This window comes from Chelon labrosus, assembly GCF_963514085.1.
Source record: "Chelon labrosus genome assembly, chromosome: 20".
Taxonomy (NCBI): Eukaryota; Metazoa; Chordata; class Actinopteri; order Mugiliformes; family Mugilidae; genus Chelon; species Chelon labrosus.
The window spans coordinates 1,033,295-1,049,724 of NC_140353.1; the positions used below are offsets into that span (position 1 = coordinate 1,033,295).

The 16,430-nt window shown below is 44.6% G+C and overlaps 2 protein-coding genes across 2 annotated transcripts; both read left to right on the forward strand.

Moving 5' to 3' along the window:
* Window positions 1-747: 747 nt before the first annotated feature.
* On the forward strand, window positions 748-2,312 carry hikeshi (heat shock protein nuclear import factor hikeshi). The gene has a single exon (XM_084568440.1). The coding sequence runs from the start codon at window positions 1,157-1,159 to the stop codon at window positions 1,742-1,744; it is 588 nt and encodes a 195-aa protein (XP_084424566.1). The 5' UTR covers window positions 748-1,156; the 3' UTR covers window positions 1,745-2,312.
* A 247-nt stretch (window positions 2,313-2,559) lies between these two features.
* LOC311505565 (retinol dehydrogenase 11-like) lies at window positions 2,560-13,993 on the forward strand. Its single transcript, XM_084569200.1, has 9 exons — window positions 2,560-2,816; window positions 3,685-3,803; window positions 3,988-4,111; window positions 4,202-4,528; window positions 8,053-8,171; window positions 9,318-9,441; window positions 11,387-11,559; window positions 12,407-12,560; window positions 13,130-13,993. The coding sequence occupies exons 1-9, from the start codon at window positions 2,687-2,689 to the stop codon at window positions 13,390-13,392; spliced, it is 1,533 nt and encodes a 510-aa protein (XP_084425326.1). The 5' UTR covers window positions 2,560-2,686; the 3' UTR covers window positions 13,393-13,993.
* Window positions 13,994-16,430: the final 2,437 nt, after the last annotated feature.

Here is a 16,430-nt window from a genome sequence, read left to right on the forward strand (position 1 = left end):
TCGTCTAATAATAATAATAATAATTATAATAATATGTCATAACTGATCTGTATATTTTGCTGATATAATTCTATAAATTTATAAAAGTGTATTGTTTAGTATTTGCACTGTTTACTGTTGCTCTTCATTCATGGTCTGACACAAGAATTTCTTTGGAGATTAATAAAGTTTTCGTTTTATATAATGATAAGAATAACAATTACATTACTTATTCATTTGAATTCCTTATTGAAGAACGTACAAAATTAGTATACACTGTATGAAATCGTACAGTATATGGAGACTAATTCAAATGAAAGGTCCCAAAGTGGATTTTTTTTTTTAAATATATATGTATAAATACAAATATTTAAATGCAACTGACATGTTTACAATTGAACAGATAGAAATACAAAAGTATTTATTAATTCCCTCGGGATAAATAATAAAAAATATCTATTTTGATTAATTCAAACATCATATTGTGCAGTTCTGTAAAAAAAAAAAAAATCAGTAAACAATACATTTATCTCATTGCATTTTTTATTTTACTTGAATGATTTTAATTTCCTTGAAGGATTAATAAAGTATTCTGATTCAGATTTACCTGAAAGTTACGACTTTATCTGCTTTTATTTTGTAGTGGGTATAACTCCTGTTTCCGGTATAGTTGATACTAATTTCCGTTAACTTCACTGCCCTGCTGCGACACCAGGTCGATTAACGAATCATCGAACGTTTCCACAGACAACAACAAACTCAGCAGAGCGAGCTTTGATTCTCCGAGACAGAACTCCTTCACTATTTACGTTTATTTATATTTATGGAAAACACAAAGTAGAAGAAAACAACGAAGATAATAGAAGCTACGTTAGTCCAGGAGGTGGCGCTAAAGAAGAGGGAGCAGAAGAAGAAGAATTCGTCCAGGCCGTCCAGTGGATTACCGAGCAGCAGATCGGAGTGGGCAGGACAGCTCCCGAAGTTTCTAGCATCCCGGCTCACGCTGCCTCATGTTGATGTTCGGTTCCCGTCAGTTCTCCGTGTTTTAGCGGTTAGAGAGCTGCGACACTCACCTGAGCCCGTTAGCAGGTTCAGCTAAAGCTACGCACTGTTTACAGCGGGCTGGCTAACTCGGAGGCTAACGGCTAACTAGCTGCCTGTCCGCCCGCCCGCGGGGATGTTCGGTTGTTTGGTCGCCGGCAGGTTGGTGCAGACCGATGCGGTGCAGGTCGCCTCGGACAAGTTCGTGTTCAACCTGCCGGACTACGAGAACGTGAACCACGTGGTGGTGTTCATGCTGGGCACGGTGCCGTTCCCCGCCGGTACCGGGGGCGCCGTGTACTTCTCCTTCCCGGACCCGGTGAGCGGCGCCGCGGTGTGGCAGCTGCTCGGCTTCATCACCAACGACAAACCCAGCGCCATCTTCAAGATCTCCGGGCTGAAGGCCGGGGAGGGCGGGGCGCACCCCTTCGGCTCCCTCACCACCTCCTCCGTGGCTCAGGTCGGGGTGTCCGTGGAGGTCCTGGAGCAGCTGGCCCAGCAGATCCCGGTGTCCAGCGCCGCCGTGTCCACCGTGGACTCCTTCCTGCAGTTCACGCAGAAGATGCTGGACAGTCTCTATAACTTCGTGTCGTCCTTCGCCGTCACGCAGGCGCAGATGACGCCGAACCCCACGGAGACCTTCATCCCGTCCAGCTGCGTCCTGCGGTGGTACGAGAGCTTCCAGAGGAGGATGGCGCAGAACCCGAACTTCTGGAAGAACTGAGGACACGAGTCTGTTTCCACCCGAGTGCCTGTAGGACAATCCACGCCTCCACCAGCTGGACACGCACCGGGGGACACGCTGGGAGTCCACGTCCTCCAGGAGACACAAAACAGATCCAAACACATCTCTGTTTTTATAACTTAACTTCAGCTCTGGAAGAAACAAACAGTCTCCACTAAATATAAAACTAATCACTCAGTATTTTCCTTCTCTGGAGCTTCCAGCCTGGTCTCGTGGTTCTCCTCAGCTTTAACACATTTAAACATAAAGTTAGTTTATTTTTTTCACGCTTCAGAGACAATCTGGACAAAAAACAGTAAAATCAGAAGAAAAGATTTAAAGGTTTTATGTTACAGATGTTTGTTGTGACGTTTGGCAGCTGTTTCTGTCAGCTGTCAGTGACTAAACGGCCCCAAGGCCTCATGGGAGTTGGAGTTGTTTCTGCTTGAAGTGGTGTTTTAAAGGAAGTTAGATTTTATTTCGTATGAAGTTTCCTATTTTTTTTTTCATGTGCCAAACTTGACACCAGTTTGTTGTGAAATAAATAAAAAAACGTTTTAAATTTATAATAAATAATCAGCTGCTGTTTGTCTTTATGTTTAGTGTCTTTGTCAAATTATTAAAAACCAGCACATAGAGGAGGAGGAGGAGGAGGAAGAGGAGGAGGAGGCGGAGGAGGCAGCAGGTGGCGCTGCAGCTTCACTTTAAACTGAATCCTCATTAATGACATGCAGCAGAAACCTCCTGGTTTCAGTCTCTGCTCTGAACACAGTCAGGCTTTTATTTTGGAGGGTGGATCCTATCACCCCAGCAGATCTGCGGGGCTGGCTGAGGGAGGAGGGCGTGGAGCAGCTGATAGAGTCCAGGAACGGTTACGAAACGGCCCACAGTCCACGCTTCCTCTCCACGTTTCCTCCAGCGGTTCTCTGAGGCGTCAGGACGATGCTGCTGCTGCTGTCTGGAGCTCTGCTGCTGCTCCTCTGCCTTTACTTCCTCCTCCACGCCACCGTCCTCAGGCTGCCCAGGTGTAAAAGTGACGCAAAGCTTCATGGGAAAACCGCCATCGTCACCGGTGAGTTCACAGCCTCCACGGCTCCTAAAGCTGCTCTCAGGTTTCAGGGCTCAGACACAAAGAGTCCGTTTGTTCAGCAGTCGACTCACTTCCTGTTTATCCAGAGACATTAAACCAAACCAGGACAGAGTTTAGTCTGAAGCCGGCGTCGTCCTGTAGCTGCAGTCACACGGTCAGCTGTTTGTTCATCCTGGTCAATGCATCTGATCAGAGAGGAACCGTTACCGTGGAGACGGAAACAAAGGGCGTGCTCAGATACACGAGTTCATCCTCAAACCACCAGCGTAGAAGTTTACTGATGAAGAGGAGGATCACATCTACTGGAAACAAAACTGAAGGAGGAGGAGGAGAAGATGAAGATGAAGGAGAAAAAGATAAAAAAGGAGGAGGAGGAGGAGGAGGAGGAGGAAGGAGCTGATCAGTCCCATGAGAAAAAAACCACAAACTTTCCCAGATGAACAGAGACGTCTTTATTCAGAGTTACTCAACGAGACGGAGGATGAAGAGTTTGTTACAGTCGATGTTTTATGTATTTAAATTACTCCAGCCATCAGCCATAACATTATGACCGGTTATTAGCATTTTCACCCTCAGAGTCGATGTTAGAAGCAGAAAAACAAATGTTCAAGGAGAAAGAATCTAAATGACTTTGACTAAAAAGATCAAACTGTGACATCGACACGACTGACCATGTTGACCTCTGACCCCTGGAGGAAGGTCAGAACTGGACCATGGAGGCATGGAGGAAGGTGGTCCCTCCGTTCATGTGGATGTTGCTTTGACTCGAGCATTGCTGTAGCTCTTCATAGTCTCCCAGCTAACAGTAGCTCCTCCTGTTAGCTAATAGTAGCTCCTCTTCTGTCTGCAGGAGCCAACACCGGCATTGGGAAGACCACAGCGATGGACCTGGCCAGGAGGGGGGCGAGGGTGATCCTGGCGTGTCGGGACAAACAACGAGCTGAGGCCGCCGCCCAGGAAATCATCCAGGTAAAGACAAACAAAGGCATTCTGCTCTGAGAGAGTCGACGTGAACATGTTGATTTCTGGAGTTCCTCAAGGCTCCATGTTCTGTCCTCTTGTTTTTCATGTGGTGCCATAAAGTGAGATTACTTTAGAGCTAGATTTATTGAAAGTCAGAATATTTACTTCCTGCGTCATCTGTCCCGATCAGGAGACGGGGAACCGCCAGGTGATCTTCATGCAGCTGGACCTGGCCAGTCTGAAGTCGGTTCGCTCCTTCGCTGAGAACTTCCTGAAGTCTGAGGCGAGGCTGGATCTGCTCATCAACAACGCTGGTCAGCTGTTTGTCCTTAGAGTCAAAGATGTTTTGTTTTGTGTCTGGACTTTTCTCATCGTCATCATTCTTTGTGTTTTTCTGTCTCCAGGTCTGATGAACGGTGGGAAGACGGAGGACGGCTTCGGGATGATCTTCAGCGTCAATCACCTGGGTCACTTCCTGCTGACGGTGCTGCTGCTGGACCGGCTGAAGGCGAGCGGGCCGAGCCGCGTGGTCACCGTGGCCTCCAAAGCCTACGAGACGGGCAGCGTGGATTTCAACTGCCTGACGACTCACAAGGATCTGGCCTTGGGCAACAACGACTTTCAGCTCTTCAGGAAGTACTGCCACAGCAAACTGTGCAACATCCTCTTCACCTACGAGCTCGCCAAGAGGCTGCAGGGCTCCGACGTCACATGCTACAGCCTCCACCCTGGTCAGTAGATGCCTTAGATCTAAATCTAATCTTGGTATCCAGACACAGACCAAGTACAGGTGCCACTTCATTAGGTACGCTAGTGAATGCATTCCAATCTAAATAATGTTCAGATGATGCAGATTTTTATTCCTCTGCGTTCAACCCAGCATGAGACCCTTCTCTTGTTTAGTGTTTTCAGTATTTTTATTGTTTTTAACTGTTCGTCTTATGTCTTTTGTTCTTATTCTTACCTATGTACAGCACTTTGTTTCGGCACTTTGGTTGTTTTCAAAGTGCTCTACAAATAAAGTTGAGTTGAGAGTAGAAACAGCGCCAGAAAGGTAGTGATTCAACTGGGTGAGCATGAAGCTAAGCTATTTTAACACAGGACTGCTCCTCCTAGCTTCCTAGCCTCCTAGCCTCCTAGCCTAACAGCTAACAGTAACTTCTCCTAAAGTTCTGGTCTCCCAACTAACAGGAAGTAGTTCATCCTAGCCTCCTAGCCCCTTAGCATCTTAGCATCATAGCCTCCCAGCTAACAGAAGGTCCTCCAAGACTCCTAGCTAACAGTAGCTCCTCCCAACATCTTAGCCTCCCAGCTAACAGTAGCTCCTCCAAGCCTCCCAGCTAACAGTAGCTTCTCCTAAATTCCTGCTCTCCCAGCTAACAGTAAGTAGTTCCTCCTAGCCCCCTAGCATCTTAGCATCATAGCCTTCTAGCTAACAGTAGGTCCTCCTAGCCTCCTAGCTTCCTAGCCTACCAGCTAACAGTAACTTCTCCTAAATTCCTGCTCTCCCAGCTAACAGTAAGTAGTTCCTCCTAGCCCCCTAGCATCTTAGCAGCATAGCCTTCTAGTTAACAGTAGGTCCTCCAAGCCTCCTAGCTAACAGTAGCTCCTCCTAGCCTCCTAGCTTCCTAGCCTACCAGCTAACAGTAACTTCTCCTAAATTTCTGGTCTCCCAGCTAACATAAGTAGTTTATCCTAGCCACCTAGTCTCCTAGCCCCCTAGCATCTTAGCATCATAGCCTCCCAGCTAACAGAAGGTCCTCCAAGCCTCCTTACTAACAGTAGCTCCTCCTAGCCTTCTAGCTAACAGTAGCTCCTCCTAGCCCCCTAGCCTCCCAGCTAACAGTAGCTCCTCCTAACCTAGCCTCCTAGCTTCCTAGTCTCACAGCTAACAGTAGCTTCTCCTAGCCTCCTAGCCCCCTAGCCTCCCAGCTAACAGTAAGTAGTTCCTCCTAGCCTCATATCCCCCTAGCATCATAGCCTTCTAGCTAACAGTAGCTCCTCCAAGCCTCCTAGCTAACAGTAGCTCCCCCTAGCCCCCTAGCCTCCCAGCTAACAGTAATTCTTTTGCCTGTTTGTATAGTTAGAATGCATTCACTAGTGTACCTAATGAAGTGGCCAGTGAGTGTATAGTGAGGGTCACTGGGGTTCAGGTTGAATTAGTGGGTACCCAGGGGCCCATTGTCTCTGCTCACTTCTTCTTCTTCTTCTTCTTCTCTCCAGGCGCTATAAAGACGGAGATCGGCCGATACTCCGGCTTCTGGTGGAAGCTCTTACTCGTGCCCATAGTTGCCCTGTTCTTCGTGGACGCTGTGTCCGGTGCTCAGACCACGCTCCACTGTGCCCTCGAGCCAGGCATCGAACGCCTCAGCGGCCACTACTTCACCCAGTGCGCCCCGTTGCTCAACATCGAGTCGAAGGCCAGAGACGACGCCGCCGCCAAGAAGCTGTGGGAGCTCAGCGAGAGTTTCTGTGGCCTGTGATTCAGTCTTTACAGAGTTCCTTCTTTTTCCTGTGACACTTGTTCAAAGGTTCAGCAGGCGACAGAAAAGTCTGAGTGTCCTTGAACGCATCGTAGTGTGTTCACAGGTGAACTAGGTCGATCATTAACTCAGACTGATCTGTATCAAACTGATTATCAACAGTGTGTGGAGGGTAAAGGTCGTTTTAAAGAAAAAATACTTTTACCTTTTAATGAATAAAAGTATAACCTTCAGCAGACTGAGTGTGGACATTTACAACTCTTTTGTTTAAATTAAAAATGTTGAAATAAAGTTTTTAATTCTTAAAAAAATTAACCTTAATGAACACTTTCTAATATTTATTTTTAAATTTATTCTGAACAACTTATTTATAGTTTTTACTGACACATATACATGAAATAATATTTAATTTTTTATGCATTCATACGTTTTTTTATTTATTTTTTGACGTATATTGTACTTTTCTAAGCATCTCAAATATCTGAGGTATGGAAATGTTCTCATCGTCTCAGAGCGAGTGACGTAAAGACGCTGATGCAAACAAATTCCAAGATGAATGTAGATTAAATGAATAATCTCATGAATGAGCAATGAACAAATAGTTTCAGCTCTGTTCACCGGCCACTTCATTAGGTACACCAGTGAAGTCATTCTAGTCTAAATAACACTGATGTTGAAACAGTGTCAGAGAGGTGATGATTCACCTGGAGGATCACCTGAATACACGATTCAGAGCAGAGCTGTTTATAGACGTTAGAGTGTCAGACCAGTGGGTGAAAGGTCAACCCTGCAGCGCTGCAGATTCAGGTGAACGTTGGAGCAGAACTGGTCGGACCGGGCCGAGCTGTGACTCACCTCCACGCTGGTGGAGCTGGTCTGACAGGTGACCCCGCCCCTCTCCACCACCAGGTGTATAAATGGTGAATCTGAGCAGGGCAGTCAGCTGGTGAATCTCAGGAGGATCAGAGAGGAGTGAAAACATGATTCAGCTGCTGCTGCTCGCTGGCGTTCTGCTGGGAGGATACATCGTCCTCATCCAGACTCTGTTCAAAAGGTCCAAGTGTAAAGGGAACATGTGCATGGCCGGGAAGACGGTCATCATCACAGGTGAGACACACAAGAGACACTCACCGGCCACTTCATTAGGTACACTGGTTAGTTTCTAGAGAGACGTTGATTCAGCTGTTTTTATTTTGTCGTGTCATTGAAGTGTTCTTAATAATTTGACAACTCCATCCTCCACAGTGATCATCCAGGTGAATTAAAACCTTGCTCAATGTTGTTTAGATTAGAATGACTTCACTGGTGTACCTAATGAATTGGCTAGAGAGTGTATGATGGTTCTGAAATGTTTCCATGAGATTTACATAAATAAATGTCACATTAAATAAAAACCTCCAGATCTTTTAATTCGTTGGTAAAATGTGTCTCAGTAGAGTTTATAAACTCCTCTGTGTTTTCCAGTGAAAATAGATTTTAGATTTTAATGTAAGAGGACTGAAAAGTTGCAGCTCAACAGTTTTTAACACTAACACACAGAATGTAAACTCAGCGGCCACTTCATTAGGTACACTAGTTAAAACAAATGCATGCTAATATAGAACTGAACAATAGAGTCATGAAGGGATTTAATGCACGACTGATATTAGAACACATTTGTTTTCACTAGTTTTGTGGAGCTTTAATTAAAACTAACAATCCTTCATTCCCTCCCCTGATGTTCAGTTAACTTTAGTTAAATGATTCTCAAACGTGTTTGTGTTCGTGTTCAGGAGGAAACACCGGCATCGGTAAAGCCACCGCTCTGCATCTGGCCAGGAAGGGAGCACGAGTCGTCCTCGCCTGCAGAAACCGAGACAAAGCTGCAGCCGCCATCGCAGAGATCCAACAGGTAAGAGCCTCAGACTGTTTTATGAAGATAAAGGATGTGTCAACGCTTCCTTACACTGCAAGAACTGGTTCAAACAAAGGGGGGCGGCCATCTTGTCCTGGTGATGTTTGAACCAAGATTCAGTGCAGTAGAGAGGAGGTATCAAGATATGAAAGCAGTGGAAGTGTTGGGTAAAAAGTAAAAACTGGGACATGAGTTTTATATTAAACCTGAAAGGAGCTGAAGTGCTAGTTGGACTGTAGGTAAACTTTAAGCTCTGAAAATAACTTTCAGCTGAAACGTGACTGTTGAAACGAGTCGACTATTGAAAGCAGCTGAAGCGGTGAACTATCAACACTGACATAAGTGCTACATGAAGCTATGACGTTGAAGCGTTAAAGATCTGACGGGAGCCGAAGCTTTAAAGACGTTGTGTTCAGACGTTGCAGAGTATAAAGTACAATAAGTGAAAGGAGTGGAAGTGATGGAGCACTGAAATGAAGACTGAACACATAAGAAAGAACAGATGAGCTGAAGTTTCATTTGAAATGTGAACATTAAATAAAGTTGAAGTGTTGTCAATTACAAAGGTAAACTGTTAAAAGGAGCAGAAGTGACTGAAAGTAGTTAGATGTGCATTTACTGAAAGGTGATGTGGAATCTATTGCCAGTTACACTGCAAACAATAAAAAGAGTGCACGTTGGTGTAAATGTTTAAAGTCACTTCATTTAAGTAAAAGGAGTGAAAGTAGTTGAAGTGATAAAGGGAAATGTACTGAAAGAAAGCACAGAGATGAGCCAGAGTGAACGGACAGGAGATGAAATGTGAACATTAAACAAAGTTGAAGTGTCATCAATGAAACGAGTGACTGAAGGGAGTTATGTGTGTGTTAACTGAAATTCAGAGACTAATTTACTGACGACTGAACTGTAACTCTGTTTTAATGTTTAAATGAGCTGAGTTTAATGTAAGGAGTGAAAGCAGTTGAAGTGATTAAAAGCACTGAACTAACACTACAGTTGTGTACCGGCTGAAAGGAAATGAAGTGTTAATTGTACGTTGAAGTCATGTGAGAATATTTCTAACAGGTTAAAAATAGAAAGGAGGAAAAACACTGAATTAATAAACGATCTGTACTAAACATCGTTCTGATCTTCTTGCTCCAGGAAACAGGAAGTACCGACGTCCTCTACATGTCCTTGGACCTGGCCAGTCTCAAGTCCGTTCGCCACTTCGCCGAAACTTTCCTGAAAAACGAGTCCCGGCTGGATCTGCTCATCAACAACGCCGGTACGCACACACACACACACACACACACACACACACACACACACACACAAAGACTGAACACTAGAAAGATGTGAGCTGCAAGTTAAATAAAATAAAATAACATCAGCTCCAATAAAACCTTTGGAGCTCATTTCTATTCGCAAGTAGATAAAGGTGTGGAGTGAAATATGTCATGGAAACACAATTTCAAAGACGCACAACACGGCCACAAAAAGACTTGAAACAAATACAGACGAGTAGAAACAAGAGACACAAATAGAGCAGAAATAGATGCAGACAGGTCCTCCAGGTTAAAGCTGAGGTGACTGGACTTGTTGAGTTTTCTTGGAGACGTTTCATGTTGAGGTGTGCCATGACTGACACACCTTAACGGTCCAAGAACACTTTCACCTGTCGCAGGTAAAATAAAAGGAGAGAGTTGTTTCTGATCTGTCAGGATGGTACAATAAATACATCAACTTTGTTTTTATTGGATGAAACTTTGTATTTGTTTCTTTAGGGTGGATAGTAGCTCCTCCTAGTTTCTTCCTAGCTAATAGTAGCTCCTCCTAGCTTCCTAGCCTCCCAGCTAATAGCGGCTCTTCCTGGCCTTAGGCTGAATGAAACTTCTCTGGACTTGTTGTTTTTGGAGAAGACATTTCCTCCAGGTGTTTAGGTTTGAGTTTAGGTTTCATCTGTGGGCGGAGTCCACCTGAAGGTCACATGACTAGAGCCTGTTAATGACCTGATACTCACCTGGACCTGGAAGAAGCTCAGATTAACCTTTGTGGTTCTCGAACGATCCATCAATGACCAGAAAGTCAAGGCGTGAACATTGGGCAAACGAAAACGACCCCTTCACAAACAGGAGGACAAAGGACACCTCTGAGGACAATGTCCACTTTTGTAGCCAGAGAAGACAGTTTCAAAAGGAATAAAGTGTTCATCTGGATAAATAAATCAACCCTAAAGAGACAAAAATTATCAAAACGGTTCCATCAGATAAAAGCACATAAAGCTGATGGATTTATTTTATTGTTCTGTAGCTGAAGTTCAGAAACGACTCTAACAACACAAGAACTCCTTGTTGTTTTTACCTGTGACAGGTGTTAAAGTGTTTCTGGACCGTTGAGGTGTGTCAGCCGGTATAATATAATGCCTGCAGTGGCACACCTTGACAGGAATGAACCCACGATGAGCTCATGAATAGGATCACCTGAGTCTGACAGAACAAAATGTTCACAGGGACCGAGAGGAAAAGCTCTGAATGTGTAGACGGTCACAAAGACGTTTTATTAAAGCTGCACCGTGGAACATGACGTCAACCATTCAAGTTAAAACTTAGAGGCTGAAAAACTCTTGAGTCTGTTTGATCCAAGGCCAAAATCTGCATCATGTCTCCAAGTCAACAAGCAGCTGTTGATGGTTCTGATCCAGTGGTAGGTAGAGATCCATTAGAGACAGCAGCTGGTACAATATTCTACTGACCACATGATGGCGCTGCTGATTTACAGACACACAAACTGAGATCAGATCTCAAGTGCTGGCTGGGGACGCATGTGGAGACACATTTAGATTAAGACCAGGTAGAGACACAGGGACTTAGAGATGGACAGGTGAGACCAGGTGTTAATGTCAGATATTGATTTAAGGTTTAATGGAGCCTAGAAAAGAATGTCCCAACATTGACAACTGCCAGATCAAGAAACGCAGAAATTTCGACTATTCAGAGACAGTAATTATTGTTGAGGACGTAACAGTTGCACAACCTGCTCCAAATACTTAACAACCTGTCTAACAGTAGAGCGACATCTGAGTCCTTGTCTTCTGTCTCCACCAAAGAAAAGTCACAAGTTGTAATCCATGTTAGCGAGTTAGTTAGCTAGCTAGCTTTAATTTGAGAAAATAGATTTCTCTCCGAGGTGAAGGTGAAACCTTCTAGTCTAACTCTCTGTCGGTCCTGCAGGTCTGGTGGCTGACGGCCGGACGGAGGAAGGATTTGGCATCGAGTTCGGGGTGAACCACCTCGGTCACTTCCTGTTGACCTGCCTGCTGCTGGAGCGGCTGAAGGAGGACGGGGGAGGACGAGTGGTCACCCTGTCCTCCATGGCTCATAGCTGGGGACACATTGACTTCGAGGTGAGATTTCAGATCACTACATACATCCTGTTATGAGTTTGTCCGTGTGTTCAGAAGTGTTTCCATCAATGTAATGAGACTCGGGTGTGGTTCAGGTCCTGGTTTAGTTTCATAAATCAGGGATTTGTCTCAGTCTGATCTTCACAACACATGTTTGTGGACAAAGGAGCTTTCTGAGGAGCTCAGAGAAAGAGTTGTTGTTGCTCATCAGGCTGGAGAAGGTTCCAGAACCATCTCTAAAGAGTTTGGAACCCACAAATCCATAAGAATGGAAGAACAAGATGAATGTTTAGGAACGGCCAAGTCAAAGTCCTGACCTTAATCCAATAGAAATGTTGTGGAAGGACCTGAAGCAAGCAGTTGATGTGAGGAAACCCACCAACATCTCAGAACTGAAGTGGTTCTGTTCTGAGGAATGGGCTAAAATTCCTCCAAGCTGCTGTAGACCACTGATCAGCTGTTACCAGAAACATTTAGTCACAAGGAGGTCACAGCAGATACTGGAAACAAGGAGGCTCTTTGTTTTATGTTATAATATCGTATATGTCATGTGTTTAACTGGGTTTTCTTTGTCTTCTTTCAGGATTAGTTTTGAGTAATTTTTATCCAGAAACACTTTCATCACTTATTCCTGCAGCTTCTTTCACGTCAGACTTTAATATCCTCGATTACTGAGCAGCTTCAGGAACTTCTCAGAACAGGTTCTTCTTCTCAGGATTCCTGTGACATGTCCAGGTGACATGGAATCATATGATTCTGCTCAGAACATTCCTCACCTGCAGCTCCGTGCGTCATCACCTGACACTCAGCTGATCCTGTGTTTACGAGGCCGTTGGTTGTGTTTCAGGCGCTGGCGGTGAACAAAGACCTGGGCACCGGCGGGTACAGCTGGCAGTTCTTCCAGGCGTACTGCAACAGCAAACTGTGCAATGTGCTCTTCACCCACGAGCTCGCCAAGAGGCTGAAGGGAAGCGGCGTCACCTGCTACAGCGTCCACCCAGGTAACAATACGCTCACCTGCTCATGAACACGGAGACGGCATTAATGTTTTCAATCAAGTACCGTGTCAAAGTTTCATCTAAAGCTATTTCACCGTAACGACGTCAGAATAAATCCAGTTGTTTCTGAAAGCTGAGACGTTGTGCTTTACAGCCGTCACGGTGTCATTACGGTAATTTGACTTGCGCCTCTACCAGATGGTTTCAGGTATTCTGGAATTCACACGACATTTTCTGACCTTTTTAAACCTGAAATATGCCAAAAAAGGCTCAGGTGTTAAAGGGTTAATTACTGGTGGTTAAAGGTTAGAAGCAGCTTTGGGACGTTGACGTCATTGGTTTGATTCCCTGTTGTATTTACAAGGGATTTAACATCCTGTGCTGCTGTGTTTCAGATAGAAACCTCATCAAGTTCATGATTTATCCAAAAAAATACAAACTGAGGTCCAAGACAACTGGACTTGTTGTTTCTTGAAGACGTTTAACAGAACAAGTCCAGTTGTCTTGGACCTCAGACGTTGTCTCTGGTTATTGTTATACATGTTTTTAAATCTCTACCACCTCCCGTGCAGGTGTCGTCCGGACCGAGCTGTCTAGAAACGTCAGCCTGTGGCAGAAGGTCTTCATCGAGCCCATATCCTGGCTGCTGTTCCTGGACCCGGAGACCGGAGCCCAGACCACGCTGCACTGCGCCCTGCAGGAGGGAATCGAACACCTGAGCGGCCGGTACTTCTCCTGCTGCACCGTGCAGGACGTGTGCGCCCGGGCCCGGGACGACGCCGTGGCCCGGAAACTGTGGGAGGTCAGCGAAGGCCTGTGTGGACTCTCGTCGTGAGACTGGGTGTCGTCTGGTCTCTGAGTCGGTGTAAATGTTGTGAATCACGTCTAGTTCTAGTTGTTCTGTGGAGCTTCTTTTAGTCCCTCATGTTTTTAAAATGAATCCACACAGAGGAACATGTCAGCATGTGTTTGAAGCACACGTGTTGTTTTAACGAGTGTTGCTGCCACCTTGTGGTCGGTGAGGGGACTCAAACTCCATGAGTCCTTTAATATTTAAATCTTGACTCTTTAAAGTGCTTTTGAAACTTATTATGTTTAGACGTCTATATTTAAAACGTCCTAAAGTCTCAGTGGAAGTTTGAGAACTCAAGTACTGACTCGTATTTAAATGTTTTATGGAGAACTGTTGCTTTGTTTGTGTTTAATTTTTATGTTTTCATGTATAAGAGGTCAGATGATCCTTTATTTATCCTGCAGCAGCGGTTTAAAGAAATTAGACGTCATATGTATGCATAGAATATAGATTAATATGCTGCACATCAGGGAATAAAGGATGTGTAAACATGTGAGTTATTGCTCATGATATTAAGGTTTGTGTTTTGATATATTTGAAGTTTGTTTTAATAAAAAAAAATATTGACTACAATCTCGTGCTTGAGTTTCCTGTGCAGATGTTTCAGATGTTGACCCTCTAACATTTAGCTCCAGTTGTTCTGCAGAAGATCAGTTTGTAGAAATGATTGTTCCTGTTACAGACTGAAAAGAAACTCAAAAGTAAATCTTCTTTCAAAACTAGTGAAATCTTTTTAAGGCCTCACACTCATGTTCTCTGCATGTGGGAGTTTCAAGATCTCCAAACACAAAATATTCACGAAGTAATCTTTTAAATAAATGTTAAAATCTGTATCTAGACGTTGACGCTCGGTGATGTTGACTTCAGGAATGTAAATGATCTGGGGGGTATTCCAGAAAGCAGGTTTACCGCTAACTCTGGGTATGTAAACCCTGAGTTAGCGGTAAACCTGGGATTTCGGTTCCAGAACGCTCAAAAATGATCAGGCTATGTAAGTAACTATAGTAACATAGGCTCTGAACTTAACCTGGTAGGGGTAGGTTTTGTTCAGGTTATGTTCGGGTATTTAAGTGCACGTTCAGCCAGACCGCTGTTTCCACACTTGTCACACAATGACGTTTCCTTTTGAGGAAGATCCAATTGACATTGAAGCACAAATCATTCGGGCTATTCACCGTGAGAGGGTATAAGACCACGACTTAATATCCTTTCTTTTCCTGATGAGTTTTTGCCAGAGCGCTACTGTTTTTCTGCGGAATCTTTAATATATTTAAACAACATTCTCCATCCCCACATTTCGAACGTTACGCATCGTGGATTCGCTCATCGTAATTGTTGCGCGTGCGATAGCCTATTGCACAACATTGCAACGTTGCGCAATGAATTAGTTCCTGCTATTGAGGAGCAGATAGGAACACATTCAGCAACTTGACATCAGAGATGGTCAAAGAATGCATGATGAAATCTGTCACAATCACTTCAACCAAAAAAAATAAAATAAATGCACGTAAGACTGTTTCACACATTTATTTGCCCATTGCGTGTTTCATGGCCTGAAAAGAGAAAACACTTCATTATAGAGCAAATGTTCTGATCCAGTGTTCTCATGCACTGACAGAAAACATGAAGAAACTATGCTCTAGTCTCTGCACAGCATTTCTTTACCTCGATTCCTCCGTGACTCCTGATAATGTCTATTCATCCTCCTATTATTTATATGAACGGTAATATTGGCTATAAATTGGTCATTTTCGAACATGCAAGGCTACACAAATTAGACATAAGTGATTTAGGCGTGGGCCTATTAGGGAAAATACATTGCACTTGTTCATTTTGCTCCTCCTGGGAGGTTGAGGGCTCCGATGACGTGCCCCCAGGAATCCCCTCCATCATCGGACGCCCTCGATTGATACTGATCGCCAACTCCTCCACAGGGGTGAGGGGGGACACCGCTGGCCCAGAACCGGTCTTCCTCTCCTCTGCTTTCTTCCTATTGGCTTTGAAATGAACGTAACTTGTTGCAATATGGCAATTCAAGAATATAATACTGGATAAGTGATGTCTAAGATGATGCACCCAGATATATCTTACCAACTTGGACAATGTTTTTATATTTTGTTTTGACCTGCGGCCACGTTCTCTTGAGGGCGGTCGGGTTACATCTAATTAAAAATAATACAATATGACAAGGTATTCTATAGTATAAGAAAGTCTCATACAAAGCAGTTAATATGTAGCCTAATATCTACTGAATTATTGTGCTTCTGACACATTAGTGTGCTATATCCTACTAAACTTACGCATTTATGCGGTCGGCAGTTCTCTGCCAAGCAAGATCTCGTTCCTTGGCAGACGCGCAAGTATTGCTTTTTTCGTGATTGTCGCTCTTTCCTCCTCGTACGCCTCGAGCAGAACTTGCTGCTCCGCTTCAGAAAAATAGGCTGCTCTGCGCTTTGCCATTTTTACTCATGGTTTCGACTCTCAATAGATGATGCCTTTATAACGAAAGTTACGATGTAACTACGGTTCTATGAGTCCCGGATGACCGCCAGAGGCGGTGCTTTAAGCACTGGATAACTCCGCTCGCGCTAGCGCATGTCGAGTACGAATAACAACAACGTCACCTGTGACCCCTGCATGACCCCCGGGAGGCTATATCTTCCGGTGTCAGCAGGTGATCGGCTCCCAAAATCTTCACGTGAGCGCGCAAGGATTCTGAGTGACAGAGCGCTCTGGCGGTCATCCGGGACTCATAGAACCGTAGTTACATCGTAACTTTCGTTCTATTTCGTCCCTCCTGACCGCCAGAGGCGGTGCTTTAAGCACTGGATGACATATACCAACAGTGTCATGAAGAATCCCACAACCCACCTACTAACGAGAGGTCGAAGACCCAGGGCAAAGAACCACGCCCAGCGGGTGGGGAGCGGCCACATTAAGCCGGTAATATCGATGAAAAGTACCGGGCGAAGACCAAGAAGCTGCTGCACAGATGTCATCCAGGGGTACGCCCCTCAGGG

What these genes read in the sequence shown, in the direction of transcription:
- hikeshi (XM_084568440.1), top strand. Translation starts at nt 1,157, where the DNA reads ATGTTCGGTTGTTTGGTCGCCGGCAGGTTGGTGCAGACCGATGCGGTG.
- LOC311505565 (XM_084569200.1), top strand. Translation starts at nt 2,687, where the DNA reads ATGCTGCTGCTGCTGTCTGGAGCTCTGCTGCTGCTCCTCTGCCTTTAC. An exon ending in TCTGCTCATCAACAACGCCG is followed by an intron (nt 9,442 to 11,386) that starts GTACGCACACAC and finishes TCGGTCCTGCAG; the next exon opens with GTCTGGTGGCTGACGGCCGG. An exon ending in GGGGACACATTGACTTCGAG is followed by an intron (nt 11,560 to 12,406) that starts GTGAGATTTCAG and finishes GTTGTGTTTCAG; the next exon opens with GCGCTGGCGGTGAACAAAGA.